At 46.7% G+C, this 15993-nt stretch overlaps 1 protein-coding gene across 7 annotated transcripts in view; it reads right to left on the bottom strand.

Annotated features, from left to right (window-relative positions):
• The window catches only part of dock3 (dedicator of cytokinesis 3), a 410366-nt gene that overhangs the window by 199970 nt on the left and 194403 nt on the right, over nt 1-15993 (bottom strand). For all 7 annotated transcript variants that reach the window (XM_036984224.1, XM_036984227.1, XM_036984223.1 and 4 more), the window contains exon 5: nt 7259-7355. In XM_036984224.1, the coding sequence (XP_036840119.1) occupies nt 7259-7355 (97 nt within the window). The remainder of the gene's footprint in view (nt 1-7258; nt 7356-15993) is intronic.

Here is a 15993-nt window from a genome sequence, read left to right as displayed (position 1 = left end):
TTCCCAGTCCAGAGCCTCCTGCGAGGGATCCAAGTCCAGAGCCTCCTGCGAGGGTTCCAAGTCCAGAGCCTCCTGCGAGGGTTCCCAGTCCAGAGCCTTCTGCGAGGGTTCCCAGTCCAGAGCCTCCTGCGAGGGTTCAGTCCGGAGCCCCCGGCAATGATCCACGTTCCGGTTCCTCCAGCGACGGTCCACGGTCCGGTTCCTCCGGCGACAATCCACTGTCAGGAGCCCCCGGCGACGATCCACGGTCCGGAGCTCACGGCGGCGATCCGTCAGTGGAGTGGGTACTTAGCACTGCACCGGAGCCGCCCCTGACATTAGATGCACACCCGGACCCTCCCCTAAATGAGTCAGATTTTGCGGCCGGAGTCCGCACCTTTGGAGGGGGAGGTAATGTCACGCCCTCACCATAGAGATCCTTTTATTCTCTATGTTGGTTAGGTTGGGGTGTGACTAGGGTGGGTTATCTAGGCTATTATTTGTCTATGTTGGCCTCGTATGGTTCCCAATCAGAGGCAGCTGTTTACCGTTGTCTCTGAATGGGGATCATATTTAGGCAGCCTTTTTTCCACTGGGTTTTTGTGGGATCTTGTTTGTTTGTGTGTAGTTGCCTGTGTGCACTGCATTTGACTTCACGTTCCGTTTTGTTCTGTATTGTTTTGGTGAGTTTGTTTAATTAAACATGTGGAACTGTACACACGCTGCGCCTTGGTCCGTTAATTCTACATCACTGGAGAGATGGCTAAAACACACCATCCTATATGGTTTAGGTAAAACATCACTGGAGAGATGGCTATCCTACACATCACCATTACTATCATAATGTCCCATAACTCCAATCATCTAGTAGTCTCACCATATAACGGCGGCAGGATAGCCTAGTGGTTAGAGCATTGGACTAGTAACCAAAAGGTTAAATGAATTTGTTCCTAACTGACTTAGTAAAATAAATCAAAATAACCTCTGTCAGCCACTATACCCCAGCTGTCTCACCATATAATCATGAGAAAATGTATTGCACCTTCTCTTATGACCAAAAATAACTTCTGGACATCAGGACTGCGATTACTCACCATGGACTAGCATAATTTTTTTTTTCCATTCACAACTCTGAATAAAATGAAGGATACACTACTTCCTCAGGAACAGGCCCCGATCCCCTGAACTGTTTGAAGAGGAGGCGGAGAAAGAGAATTCGTAGGCGATCGAATAAACCACCACTTCCCTCCATTCTGCTAGCAATCCCAGAGTTACGCAGCATATTAAACTACCAACGGGACATTAAAAACTGGAACATCTTATGCTTCACGATGCTTCACGGTGTTGTCAACTCACCATCAGTACGACCAAGAATATGTTTTTCGCGACGCGGATCCTGTGTTCTGCCTTACAAACAGGACAACGGAGTGGATCCCATGCAGCGACCCAAAAAAACAACTCCGAAAAAGAGGGACACGAGGCGGTCTTCTGGTCAGACTCCGGAGACGGGAACACCGTGCACCATTCCCTAGCATTCTTCTTGCCAATGTCCAGTCTCTTGACAACAAGGTTGATGAAATCCGAGCAAGGGTAGCATTCCAGAGGGACATCAGAGACTGTAACGTTCTTTGCTTCACGGAAACATGGCTTACTGGAGAGACGCTATCCGAGGCGGTGCAGCCAACAGGTTTCTCCACGCATCGCGCAGACAGAAACAAACATCTTTCTGGTAAGAAGAGGGGCGGGGGCGTATGCCTTATGACTAACGTGACATGGTGTGATGAAAGAAACATACAGGAACTCAAATCCTTCTGTTCACCTGATTTAGAATTCCTCACAATCAAATGTAGACAGCATTATCTACCAAGAGAAATCTCTTCGATTATAATCACAGCCGTATATATCCCCCCCAAAGCAGACACATCGTTGGCTCTGAATGAACTTTATTTGACTCTTTGCAAACTGGAAACCATTTATCCGGAGGCTGCATTCATTGTAGCTGGGGATTTTAACAATGCTAATCTGAAAACAAGACTCCCTAAATTTTATCAGCATATCGATTGCGCAACCAGGGGTGGAAAGACCTTGGATCATTGTTACTCTAACTTCCGCGACGCATATAAGGCCCTGCACCGCCCCCCTTTCGGACTCCATTTTGTTGATCCCTGCCTACAGACAGAAACTAAAACAAGAGGCTCCCACGCTGGGGTCTGTCCAACGCTGGTCCGACCAAGCTTCCATCACGTGGACTGGGACATGTTTTGCATTGCGTCAGACAACAACATTGACGAATACGCTGATTCGGTGTGCGAGTTCATTAGAACGTGCGTTGAAGATGTCATTCCCATAGCAACGATTAAAACATTCCCTAACCAGAAACCGTGAATTGATGGCAGCATTCGCGTGAAACTGAAAGCGCGAACCACTGCTTTTAATCAGGGCAAGGTGTCTGGTAACATGACCGAATACAAACAGTGCAGCTATTCCCTCCGCAAGGCTATCAAACAAGCTAAGCGTCAGTACAGAGACAAAGTAGAATCTCAATTCAACGGCTCAGACACAAGAGGCATGTGGCAGGGTCTACAGTCAATCACGGACTACAGGAAGAAATCCAGCCCAGTCACGGACCAGGATGTCCTGCTCCCAGGCAGACTAAATAACTTTTTTGCCCGCTTTGAGGACAATACAGTGCCACTGACACGGCCTGCAACGAAAACTTGCGGTCTCTCCTTCACTGCAGCCGAGGTGAGTAAGACATTTAAACGTGTTAACCCTCGCAAGGCTGCAGGCCCAGACGGCATCCCCAGCCGCGCCCTCAGAGCATGCGCAGACCAGCTGGCCGGTGTGTTTACGGACATATTCAATCAATCCCTATACCAGTCTGCTGTTCCCACATGCTTCAAGAGGGCCACCATTGTTCCTGTTCCCAAGAAAGCTAAGGTAACTGAGCTAAACGACTACCGCCCCGTAGCACTCACTTCCGTCATCATGAAGTGCTTTGAGAGACTAGTCAAGGACCATATCACCTCCACCCTACCTGACACCCTAGACCCACTCCAATTTGCTTACCGCCCAAATAGGTCCACAGACGATGCAATCTCAACCACACTGCACACTGCCCTAACCCATCTGGACAAGAGGAATACCTATGTGAGAATGCTGTTCATTGACTACAGCTCGGCATTCAACACCATAGTACCCTCCAAGCTCGTCATCAAGCTCAAGATCCTGGGTCTCGACCCCGCCCTGTGCAACTGGGTACTGGACTTCCTGACGGGCCGCCCCCAGGTGGTGAGGGTAGGCAACAACATCTCCTCCCCGCAGATCCTCAACACTGGGGCCCCACAAGGGTGCGTTCTGAGCCCTCTCCTGTACTCCCTGTTCACCCACGACTGCGTGGCCACGCACGCCTCCAACTCAATCATCAAGTTTGCGGACGACACAACAGTGGTAGGCTTGATTACCAACAACGACGAGACGTCCTACAGGGAGGAGGTGAGGGCCCTCGGAGTGTGGTGTCAGGAAAATAACCTCACACTCAACGTCAACAAAACTAAGGAGATGATTGTGGACTTCAGGAAACAGCAGAGGGAACACCCCCCTATCCACATCGATGGAACAGTAGTGGAGAGGGTAGCAAGTTTTAAGTTCCTTGGCATACACATCACAGACAAACTGAATTGGTCCACTCACACAGACAGCATTGTGAAGAAGGCGCAGCAGCGCCTCTTCAACCTCAGGAGGCTGAAGAAATTTGGCTTGTCACCAAAAGCACTCACAAACTTCTACAGATGCACAATCGAGAGCATCCTGGCGGGCTGTATCACCGCCTGGTACGGCAACTGCTCCGCCCTCAACCGTAAGGCTCTCCAGAGGGTAGTGAGGTCTGCACAACGCATCACCGGGGGCAAACTACCTGCCCTCCAGGACACCTACACCACCCGATGTCACAGGAAGGCCATAAAGATCATCAAGGACATCAACCACCCGAGCCACTGCCTGTTCACCCCGCTATCATCCAGAAGGCGAGGTCAGTACAGGTGCATCAAAGCTGGGACCGAGAGACTGAAAAACAGCTTCTATCTCAAGGCCATCAGACTGTTAAACAGCCACCACTAACATTGAGTGGCTGCTGCCAACACACTGACACTGACTCAACTCCAGCCACATTAATAATGGGAATTGATGGGAAATTATGTAAATATATCACTAGCCACTTTAAACAATGCTACCTTATATAATGTTACTTACCCTACATTATTCATCTCATATGCATACGTATATACTGTACTCTATATCATCGACTGTATCCTTATGTAATACATGTATCACTAGCCACTTTAACTATGCCACTTTGTTTACATACTCATCTCATATGTATATACTGTACTCGATACCATCTACTGTATCTTGCCTATGCTACTCTGTACCATCACTCATTCATATATCCTTATGTACATATTCTTTATCCCCTCACACTGTGTACAAGACAGTAGTTTTGGAATTGTTAGTTAGATTACTTGTTGGTTGTTACTGCATTGTCGGAACTAGAAGCACAAGCATTTCGCTACACTCGCATTAACATCTGCTAACCATGTGTATGTGACAAATAAAATTTGATTTGATTTGGCTGAACGACGACAACATCAACATACAGCTGGCTGTAGTTTTCATCTGTATTCTTTGTATCGGTTTACATACCACCACAGCGGCTGGTATTAGGACAGCATTGAATGAGCTGTATTCCGTCATAAGCAAACAAGAAAATGCTCAGCCAGGGACTATAATGCAGGGAAACATCAAATTTATATTGGCATGTTAAATGTGCAACCAGAGGAAAAATAACTCTGGACCACCTATACTCCACACACAGAGATGCATACAAAGCTCTCCCTCGCCCTCCATTTGGCAAATCTGAACATCATTTTATCCTCCTGATTCCAGCATACAAGCAAAAATTAAAGCAGGAAGCACCAGTGACTAGATCAACAAAGTGGTCAGATGAAGCAGATGCTAAGCTACAGGACAATTTGCTAGCACAGACTGGAATATGTTCTGGGATTCCTCCGATGGCATTGAGGAGTACACCACATCAGTCATTGGCTTCATCAATAAGTGCATTGATGAAGTCGTCCCCACAGTGACCGTACGTACATACCCCAACAAGAAGCCATGGATTACAGGCAACATCCTCACAGAGCTAAAGGCTAGAGCTGCCGCTTTCAAGGAGAGGGACTCTAACCCGGAAGCTTATAAGAAATCCCACTATGCCCTCCAATGAACCATCAAACAGGCAAAATGTCAATACAGGACTAAGATCGAATCATATAACGCCGGCTCTGACGCTCATCGGATGTGGCAGGGCTTGCAAACCATTACAGACTACAAAGGGAAGCACAGCTGAGAGCTGCAAAGTGACACAAGCTTTTTCAATTATGTTAGTGCAGCTGAAAACTGTTGGCCTGATTAAAGAAGTAATAAAAGTGGTCTTCTTTAGACTAGTTGAGTATCTGGAGCATCAGCATTTGTGGGTTCGATTACAGGCACAAAATGGCCAGAAACAAAGACCTTTCTTCTGAGAACTCTTCAATATATTCTTGTTCTGAGAAATCAAGGCTATTCCATGCGAGAAATTGCAGAATAGAAAGAGGAGTGGGAGGCCCCGGTGCACAATTGAGCAATAGGACAAATGCATTAGAGTGTCTAGTTTGAGAAACAGACGCCTCACAAATCCTCAACTGGCAGGTTCATTAAATAGCACCCGCAAAACCCCAGTCTCAACGTCAACAGTGAGGAGGCAACTCCGGGATGCTGGCTTTCTAGGCAGAGTTCCTCTGTCCAGTGTCTGTGTTCTTTTGCCCAACTTAATATTAAATTTTTATTGGCCAGTCTAAGATATGGCTTTTTTTTTGCAACTCTGCCTAGATGGCCAGCATCCCGGAGTCGCCTCTTCACTGTTGACGTTGAGACTGGTGTTTTGCTGCTAGTTGAGGACTTGTGAGGTGTCTGTTTCTCAGTTGCAAGTTGTTGCAAAAAAAAAAAAAAAGTGGTGCGTGCATATCTATTCACCCCCTTTGCTATGAAGCCCCTAAATAAGATCTGGTGCAAATAATTACCTTCAGAAGTCACATAATTAGTTAAATAAAGTCCACCTGTGTGCAATCTAAGTGTAACATGATCTCAGTATATATACACCTGTTCTGAAAGGCTCCAGAGTCTGCAACAGGACTAAGAAAGGGGCACCACCAAGCAACCACCAAGCAAGCGGCACCATTAACACCAAATAGTTCTCCAAAAACGTCAGGGACAAAGTTCTGGAAAAGTACAGATCAAAATTGGGTTATAGAAAAATATCAGAAACTTTTATCAGGCATGTGGGAGACTCCCCAAACATATGGAAGAAGGTACTCTGATTAGATGAGACTAAAATTGAGCATTTGGGCCAACAAGGAAGACGCTATGTCTGGCGCAAACCCAACATCTCTTCTCACCCCGAGAATACCATCCCCACAGTGAAGCATGGTGGTGGCAGGGACTGGGAAACTGGTCAGAATTGGAGAAATGATGGATGGCGCTAAATACACAAAAATTATTGAGGGAAACCTGTTTCTGTCTTCAAGAGATTTGAGACTGGGACGGAGGTTCACCTTCCAGCAGGACAATAACCCTAAGTATACTGCTAAAGCAACACTCAAGTGATTTAAGGGGAAACATTTGAATGTCTTGGAATGGCCTTGTCAAAGCCCAGACCTCAATCCAATTGAAAATCGGTGGTATGACTTAAAGATTGCTGTACACCAGCGGAACCCATCCAACTTGAAGGAGCTGGGGCAGTTTTGCATTGAAAAATGGGAAAAATCCCAGTGGCTAGACATGTCAAACTTATAGAGACAACCCCTAAGAGACTTGCTTTATACTTACCATCTGGGTCCTTTTTTCAGTAATATTGAAATCAGACCTTTTTGCTGAGTACCTTATTGTCTACCATTTTATAGGACATGGTGGATCTTTGAGTAGATATTTTTTTTTTGTTGATATACCTCTAATGGTATGCCATCCGGGAATCATATCATAGAACCGTACATACAGCATTTTAGAGTATGATACAAACGTGTCTTGTTAATCCTGGATCTCCATAGTGACATGCCACACACTCAAGATGACACGAGTTCAACTTTAGCGCAGCAACACACCTCACGTTAATAAATACAATAATATAATGATCATTATTACTCTGTTATGAAATAGTGGGACAAGATATGAGTTGGACTGTACTCACCACATAAAGCTGCTTCCATAGCAAGGCCCATTCCTGCAGAGTGGAGGTCACCTCCGTCACTATGGGGTCTTCTACTGGTACCACGGTCTCATACTGCCTGTACACAGAGGTGAAAAAATATATTTCAATAAGCATTATGATTAACCGCAAAGTAGAGCTCTGCTACCCGACACGAGCCTGACAGGCCCTGACATTATACATCGGGTTAGGGCCAGATAGGGCCTTTTTTTAAAATTAATAACTAGGCTACGGGTAGGGCTCGGGGTATCACTAAATTGATCACTAACAATTTGAAGCTGAGCCATTTGTTCGGGCTGCACAGTACAGTCATATCTGGAAAATGATGGGACAAGGAGAGCTCTACTTCAAGGAGTGAACGAGAGTCAATACAACACTAGTTCATCCAACATTAGCATGTATTTCATCAACAACAAATACAATATTATAAATATTTTCCCGAGATGTGAGATAATTCATTTGCTATCTGTAATATTGTACAGCTTTGGAATCGTGACATAACGTACTTTAGAGGAAGCACATTTCTCGACTCACACCCTGACATTGAGAAGAGATTGCGTGACGATTAGCCTAACAAACGTGTTACGCAGCATGACAATGTGAATGTGATTGCTGGTTTGGGAATTATACCTTCATCTATTCATTGCCCAATGGGATTCCTTTCTCCTTCTTTCTCTACTGTCTCTGGCAGAGCAGCCAAACCCTATATCTGTCACTCCCGTAGTTCCATTACCAAGGCAGTATTAGCTATGTGTTTCATGTTCAGGTGAGACTATCTCCTTCTTTCTCTACTGTCTCTGGCAGAGCAGCCAAACCCTATATCTGTCACTCCCGTAGTTCCATTACCAAGGCAGTATTAGCTATGTGTTTCATGTTCAGGTGAGACTATCTCCTTCTTTCTCTACTGTCTCTGGCAGAGCAGCCAAACCCTATATCTGTCACTCTCGTAGTTCCATTACCAAGGCAGTATTAGTTATGTATTTCATGTCCAGATGAGACTCTAGTTTTGAACCCCCCAACCCCTCCCCCCCCTGCACCTGCCGCTCAACTCCCAGCGTCTCCGATACAGAATACTGCCTCGCACAAATGGAAGCAACACGGAATCAGGACATCTCCCAGTCGGTCGACGAACAGGGATACCTACTTTGTCAGCACTACGACCAGCTGGCACAACTGGTGACGACTATGGAGGAGGTCCGAGAGGCGTTGCCTTCAACCAGCAGAGGATACTCTACCACCAGTCGACCCAGCGAACGAGAACACCAGTCTATTCAGCAGTCCCCCAGGTCAGAAATACCCATTTGTCTCTCCCGGACAACTATGATGGAACCCCATCTATATGCCGTGGCTTCCTACTCCAGTGCTCCCTTTCACACCAGATTTTTGCACACCAGATGGGAGCTTCCAGCATTGAGAGGTCCAAGGTTGCCACGGTCATTTCTCTGCCGACTGGCTTCGTATGCGTGGTCATGGATGTGTTTAGAGGTATTTTTGATCATCCACTGGAGGGCAGAGAGGAGGGAGAGCGCCTATTACGGCAGGATGACCTTCCGGAGAAGCATCCAGCGGATGGAAAGAGATTCAGAAGAGGACTGCGAGAGGAGGGCCAGACGGAACTGGCAACCCATTGCGGTAGGGGTCACATGCCTCCCCGCGGCTGAGCTTCGCAGACGGAAACAACGGGGGCTCAGTCCCTATTGTGGTCAAGGGGGGCACCAGCTTCAACAGTGTCCGGTACATCCCGACTCGGGATCCACAAGAGCAGAGGGATGGTCCACCTCATTGGGCGGGTGTGAGTATCCCATCTTCATCCTTTTCTGCTAAACTCTTTTTAGTGTCGATTACACTAGCTGGCTGTCCCTCGTGTACTGTTTCTACAGTGGTGGTGGATTCCGGTGGCACAGGGAACTTTATTTATTATTCTCTGAACATCTCCTCATATCCACTCTCCACTACGTTCCCGCTTCAAGCCCTGATAATTGGCCACTAGGATCCGGGAACCATCACACACATCACCTCACCACTCACCCTCACCGTGGAGTTCATTCATAAGGAAAGCATTCCCTTATTCATCATTAGTGAACCAGCTCACAAGATAATCTTTGGACCTCCCATGGCTCCAACGTCATAACCCCACCATCTCATCGTCGAGGATGATAATCACGACAGGTCACACGAATGTGAGAGGACCTACTTTCCCGTCCTCTCTCGAGTCATAGCCCCTGTGCTCTGGGACGTAGATGTGGAGAAGGAACCTGCACCCACTCCCTGCCCCCCTGAGTGCATCTACGTTCCCACGGGGATAAGGGATAGTTTGCTGGGCGCACACAGCTGTCGTTGCTGGACATCCAGGGATCAACCGTACTATTCAATCTCTCTCCGAGAAATATTAGTGGCCCACCTAGGTGCAGGACATTATTCGCTACGTCAACTCCTGTTCTGTGTGTGCCCAAACTAAATCCACCCGGCACGCTCCAGCAGGGAAACTCCATCCCGCCTTGCCTCAAGGTCCCTGGTCTCATCTATCCATGATCCTGATCTGCCCTCCTCTGACGGTTTCACCATCATTTTGGTGGTTGTGGATAGTTGATCTAAATCCATTCGTTTTTGATCCCTTTCTCTGGTCTCCCTACTGCTCTCCAGGTCGCTGAGGCACTATTCCAGCAGGTCTTCCGATATTATGGCCTTTCAAAGGCCATCGTCTCTGACCGTTGCCCCCAATTCACATCACTGGTATGGAGAGCCTTCTTGGAGAAGTTTGGGGTCACAGTCAGCCTCACTTCCGGGTATATAACGGACAGGCGGGGAGGATGGACCAGGAGCTGGGGAGGTTCCTGAGGAGCCACTACCAGGACAGCAGGGGGAGTGGGCCCGATTCCTTCCCTGGGCAGAATTCATTACGCCACTCTTCAACTGGGCTGACTCCCAGTGTGTTCTGAGTTATCTGCCTGCCCTGGCTCCATGGACCCTGGGCCAGATCGAAGCTCCTGTCATGGATGAGTGGTTCAGGCACGCAGAAGAAGTGTGGAGCGAAGCCCATGTGAGACTCAAATGCGCTGTCCACCATCAGAAGGAGCAGGAGGATCGCCACCGCTGGGAGGCTCCTGTGTTCCAACCTGGTGATTGTGTCTAGCTCTCTAGCAGGAACCCCCCACTCCACCTCCCCTGCAAGAAGCTGAGCCCCTGGTTTGTGGGGCTGTTCAAGGTTCTCCGGAGGGTCAACGAGGTAACGTATAGATTACAGCTCCCCAGTGACGACCATATCTCACCTTCCTTTCATGTCTCCCTTCTCAGGCTGTTGGTTCCTGGTCCCTTGGCTGAGGCTGTCCCCCATGACACACCTCCACCTCCACTGGACATGAAGGGAGGTCCCTCCTATGCCGTCAGATACCTACTGGATGTTCAACATTGTGGGGGTCAGCTCCAGTCACTCCCTTAGTTCCATTCCCCAGGCAGTATTAGTTACGTGTTTCATGTCCAGACTCTTGTCTTGTATTATTAAACTCACCCCCAGCACCTGCTTCTCGACTCCCAGCGTCTCCGTTACAGAGTGACAGACAGATAGTAAATCCATTAGCTGCTCCTAACAGAGGAAGTTATTTCTGACTTCAGGTTTCGGGCAGGGCATTTAATTTGGCAGAAGCAATCATCCTGGGTAAGATAGGCCCTGCACGTTCCAGGTAAGGGAAAGGATCAGAATACAAATGTATGCCCAGGCTTTACCGCACATCATTAACATTGTGAACATTGTTTGTGTGTGTGTGTGGGTTAAGCCTTCAGATATTTGACATGCTGTAAATGTATTACTATCTATCCCCAGCAAACTGTATATTACTATATAACTGTCCCTCCTAAATCATTCAGAAGCCAGATGGTTTTAAAATCTGTTTTGCAAACTTTAAAACCAAACTTCAATTACACAGGTCACAGGTTGCTTTATCTTGGCCAGGTCGCAACTGTAAATGAGAACTTGTTCTCAACTTGCCTACCTGGTTAAATAAAGGTGAAATAAAAATAAATAAATAAATAAAAGGTCTTACAGTCCTAATACCCCTGAGCCTAACTCCCCCCCCACCGACGTTAGTTCCTGATTCCACCAACGTTAGTTCCTGATTCCACCGACGTTGCTTCCTGGTTCCACCGCTGTTAGTTCCCAATTCCACCGACGTTACTTCCTGGTTCCACCGACGTTAGTTCCTGATTCCAAGAACGTTAGTTCTCGATTCCACCGACGTTATTTCCTGATTCCAGCGACGTTACTTCCTGGTTCCACCAACGTTCGTTCCTGATTCCACCGACGTTAGTTCATGGTTACACCGACGTTAGTTTCTGGTTCCACCAACGTTACTTCCTGGTTCCACCGACGTTACTTCCTGATTCCACCGATGTTACTTCCTGATTCCACCGACGTTACTTCCTGATTCCACCGACGTTACTTCCTGGTTCCACTAACATTAGTTACTGATTCCACCAACGTTAGTTCCTGATTCCACTGACGTTACTTCCTGATTCCACCGACGTTACTTCCTGATTCCACCGACGTCAGTTCAACTTGTTATATATTTGTCTCCATGTTACGATCTGATGTCCCTCTATATCCACACAAGTATGGATACACGCACGCATACTCACAAACACACACTCACAAACACACACTCACAAACACACATACATATGAAAGTATGGACACAGACACACACACACACACAAACACATAAACACACACACAAACCCAAGCAAGGACACACGCATGCACATACAAACACATACAAAGGCATAAAGCCCCAAGCAGAGATCCACATCTGTAACAGACACATCTGTAACAGACACATCTGTAACAGACATCTCTAACAGACACATCTGGTACAGGTCTAACGTGGCTCTATAGTTCCAGCTCTCCATCTCCCCATTGTCCATTTGGAAAACCCATTTGTGACCAAGCTTTAAATTCCTCACTGATGTCTTGAGATGTTGCTTCAGTATATCCACATAATTTCCCTATTCATGATGCCATCTATTTTGTGAAGTGCACCAGTCCCTCCTGCAGCAAAGCACCCCCACAACATGATGCTGCCACCCCCGTGCTTCACGGTTGGGATGGTATTCTTCAGCTTGCAAGTCTCCCCCTTTTTCCTCCAAACATAACAATGGTCATTATGGCCAAACAGTTCTATTTCTGTTTCATCAGACCAGAAGACATTTCTCTAACTTTGTTCCCATGTGCAGTCTGGCTTTTTTATGGCAGTTTTTTTATGGCAGTTTAACGATCTTGGTCCGCATGTGCAGTTGCAAACTGTAGTCTGGCTTTTTTTATGGCGGTTTTGGAACAGTGGCTTCTTCCTTGCTGTGCAGCCTTTCAGGTTATGTCGATATAAGACTAATTTTACTGTGGATATAGATACATTTGTACATGTTTCCTCCAGCATCTTCACAAGGTCCTTTGCTGTTGTTCTGGGATTGATTTGCACTTTTCGCACCAAAGTATGTTCATTTCTAGGAGACAGAACGTGTCTCCTTCCCAAGCGGTATGATGGCTGCGTGGTCCCATGGTATGTATACGTGTGTACTACTGTTTGTACAAGATGAACGTGGTACTTTCAGGCATTTGGAAATTGCTCCCAAGGATGAACCAGACTTGTGGAGGTCTATAATTTCTTGTGGTCTTGGCTGATTTATTTTCTTCCATGATGTCAAGCAAAGAGGCACTGAGTTTGAAGGTAGGCCTTGAAATACATCAACAGGCACAACTCCAATTGACTCAAATTATGTCAATAAGCCGATCAGAAGCTTCTAAAGCCATGACATCTTTTTGGGGGAATTTTCCAAGCTGTTTAAAGGCACACTCAACTTAGTGTATGTAAACTTCTGACCCACTTGAATTGTGATACAGTGAATTATAAGTGAAATAATCTGTCTGTAAACAATTGTTGGAAAAATGACTTGTGTCATGCACAAAGTAGATATCCTAACCGACTTGCCAAAACTGTAGTTTTGGAGTGGTTGAAAAACGAGTTTGAAATGACTCCAACCTAAGTGTATGTAAACTTCTGACTTCAACTGTATAGCTGTATCTTAGTGCGTCCCAATTGACACCCTAGTCCCTCTATAGGTCACTACCTTTCACCAGGGCTCTGTTAGTGCCCTATAAAGGGAATAGAGTGTCAGTTGGAATGCATCCTATTCTTTCCATTTTCTCCCCACTGGCCCTCTAATGTCCTTTCTTTGTCTCCACTAAGTGTGTGTGTTAATTATGTGTGTGTGTGTGTGTGTGTGTGTGTGTGTGTGTGTGTGTGTGTGTGTCACTTTATAGTTAACTTTTCTCACTGTTGAGTAGCAATATAGTTTAAAAAAATGAGGAGCAAAACATTTCCCCGTCTATTCTATTGTATTCTATTCTATTGTACTATATTCTATTGTACTATATTCTATTGTACTATATTCTAGTGTACTATATTCTATTGTACTATATTCTATTGTACTATATTATATTGTACTATATTCTATTGTACTATATTCTATTGTATTCTATTCTATTGTACTATATTATATTGTACTATATTCTATTGTACTATATTCTATTGTACTATATTCTATTGTATTCTATTCTATTGTACTATATTCTATTGTACTATATTCTATTGTACTATATTCTATTGTACTATATTGCGTTGCGTTGCATTGCATTGCATTGTGTTGTATTGTATTGTATATTGGTGGTGTTTCATCCAAAAGTCGTCTCACATCAATCACCAGAGCACTGCTCCAATGTTAAATCTAATCTAGCACAAAGATATGGATCGGTCCAACGTACATGCACATACCGTCCCTATAGATCACTGTGTAAATAGATTATATTTGAATGATCTATACATCAAGTACATTACAGCCCTGTCTAACGGTAAACTGAACTGACTAAAAGTAGACTGTATGGAGACAGTGGAGGAGAAGAGGAAGAGGAAGAGAGACAGTGGTGGAGAAGAGGAAGAGAGACAGTGGAGGAGAAGAGGAAGAGGGACAGTGGAGGAGAAGAGGAAGAGAGACAGTGGAGGAGAAGAGGAAGAGGAAGAGACAGTGGAGGAGAAAAGGAAGAGGGACAGTGGAGGAGAAGAGGAAGAGGGACAGTGGAAGAGAAGAGGAAGAGGGAGAGTGGAGGAGAAGAGGAAGAGGGACAGTGGAGGAGAAGAGGAAGAGGGACAGTGGAGGAGAAGAGGAAGAGGGAGAGTGGAGGAGAAGAGGAAGAGAGACAGTGGAGGAGAAGAGGAAGAGAGACAGTGGAGGAGAAAAGGAAGAGGGACAGTGGAGGAGAAGAGGAAGAGGGACAGTGGAAGAGAAGAGGAAGAGGGAGAGTGGAGGAGAAGAGGAAGAGAGACAGTGGAGGAGAAGAGGAAGAGGGACGAGAGACAGTGGAGGAGAAGAGGAAGAGAGACAGTGGAGGAGAAGAGGAAGAGGAAGAGACAGTGGAGGAGAAAAGGAAGAGGGACAGTGGAGGAGAAGAGGAAGAGGGACAGTGGAAGAGAAGAGGAAGAGGGAGAGTGGAGGAGAAGAGGAAGAGGGAGGGTGGAGGAGAAGAGGAAGAGAGACAGTGGAGGAGAAGCGGAAGAGAGACAGTGGAGGAGAAGAGGAAGAGGGACAGTGGAGGAGAAAAGGAAGAGGGACAGTGGAGGAGAAGAGGAAGAGGGACAGTGGAAGAGAAGAGGAAGAGGGAGAGTGGAGGAGAAGAGGAAGAGAGACAGTGGAGGAGAAGAGGAAGAGGGACGAGAGACAGTGGAGGAGAAGAGGAAGAGAGACAGTGGAGGAGAAGAGGAAGAGGAAGAGACAGTGGAGGAGAAAAGGAAGAGGGACAGTGGAGGAGAAGAGGAAGAGGGACAGTGGAAGAGAAGAGGAAGAGGGAGAGTGGAGGAGAAGAGGAAGAGAGACAGTGGAGGAGAAGAGGAAGAGGGACGAGAGACAGTGGAGGAAAAGAGGAAGAGGGAAGAGAGACAGTGGAGGAGAAGAGGAAGAGAGACAGTGGAGGAGAAGAGGAAGAGGAAGAGAGACAGTGGAGGAGAAGAGGAAGAGGAAGAGAGACAGTGGAGGAGAAGAGGAAGAGGAAGAGAGACAGTGGAGGAGAAGAGGAAGAGGGAAGAGAGACTGTGGAGGAGAAGAGGAAGAGAGACAGTGGAGGAGAAGAGGAAGAGGAAGAGAGACAGTGGAGGAGAAGAGGAAGAGGAAGAGAGACAGTGGAGGAGAAGAGGAAGAGAGAGTGGAGGAGAAGAGGAAGAGGGACAGTGGAGGAGAAGAGGAATAGGGACAGTGGAGGAGAAGAGGAATAGGGACAGTGGAGGAGAAGAGGAAGAGAGACAGTGGAGGAGAAGAGGAAGAGAGACAGTGGAGGAGAAGAGGAAGAGGAAGAGACAGTGGAGGAGAAAAGGAAGAGGGACAGTGGAAGAGAAGAGGAAGAGGGAGAGTGGAGGAGAAGAGGAAGAGAAACAGTGGAGGAGAAGAGGAAGAGGGACGAGAGACAGTGGAGGAGAAGAGGAAGAGAGACAGTGGAGGAGAAGAGGAAGCGGAAGAGAGACAGTGGAGGAGAAGAGGAAGAGAGACAGTGGAGGAGAAGCGGAATAGGGACAGTGGAAGAGAAGAGGAAGAAGGACAGTGGAGGAGAAGAGGAAGAGGAAGAGAGACAGTGGAGGAGAAGAGGAAGAGAGACAGTGGAGGAGAAGCGGAATAGGGACAGT

This window comes from Oncorhynchus mykiss, chromosome 7 (genome assembly GCF_013265735.2).
Source record: "Oncorhynchus mykiss isolate Arlee chromosome 7, USDA_OmykA_1.1, whole genome shotgun sequence".
NCBI classification, from domain to species: domain Eukaryota; kingdom Metazoa; phylum Chordata; class Actinopteri; order Salmoniformes; family Salmonidae; genus Oncorhynchus; species Oncorhynchus mykiss.
The sequence above is the reverse complement of the archived record's forward strand: the minus strand, read 5'-3'. Positions and strand labels throughout refer to the sequence as shown.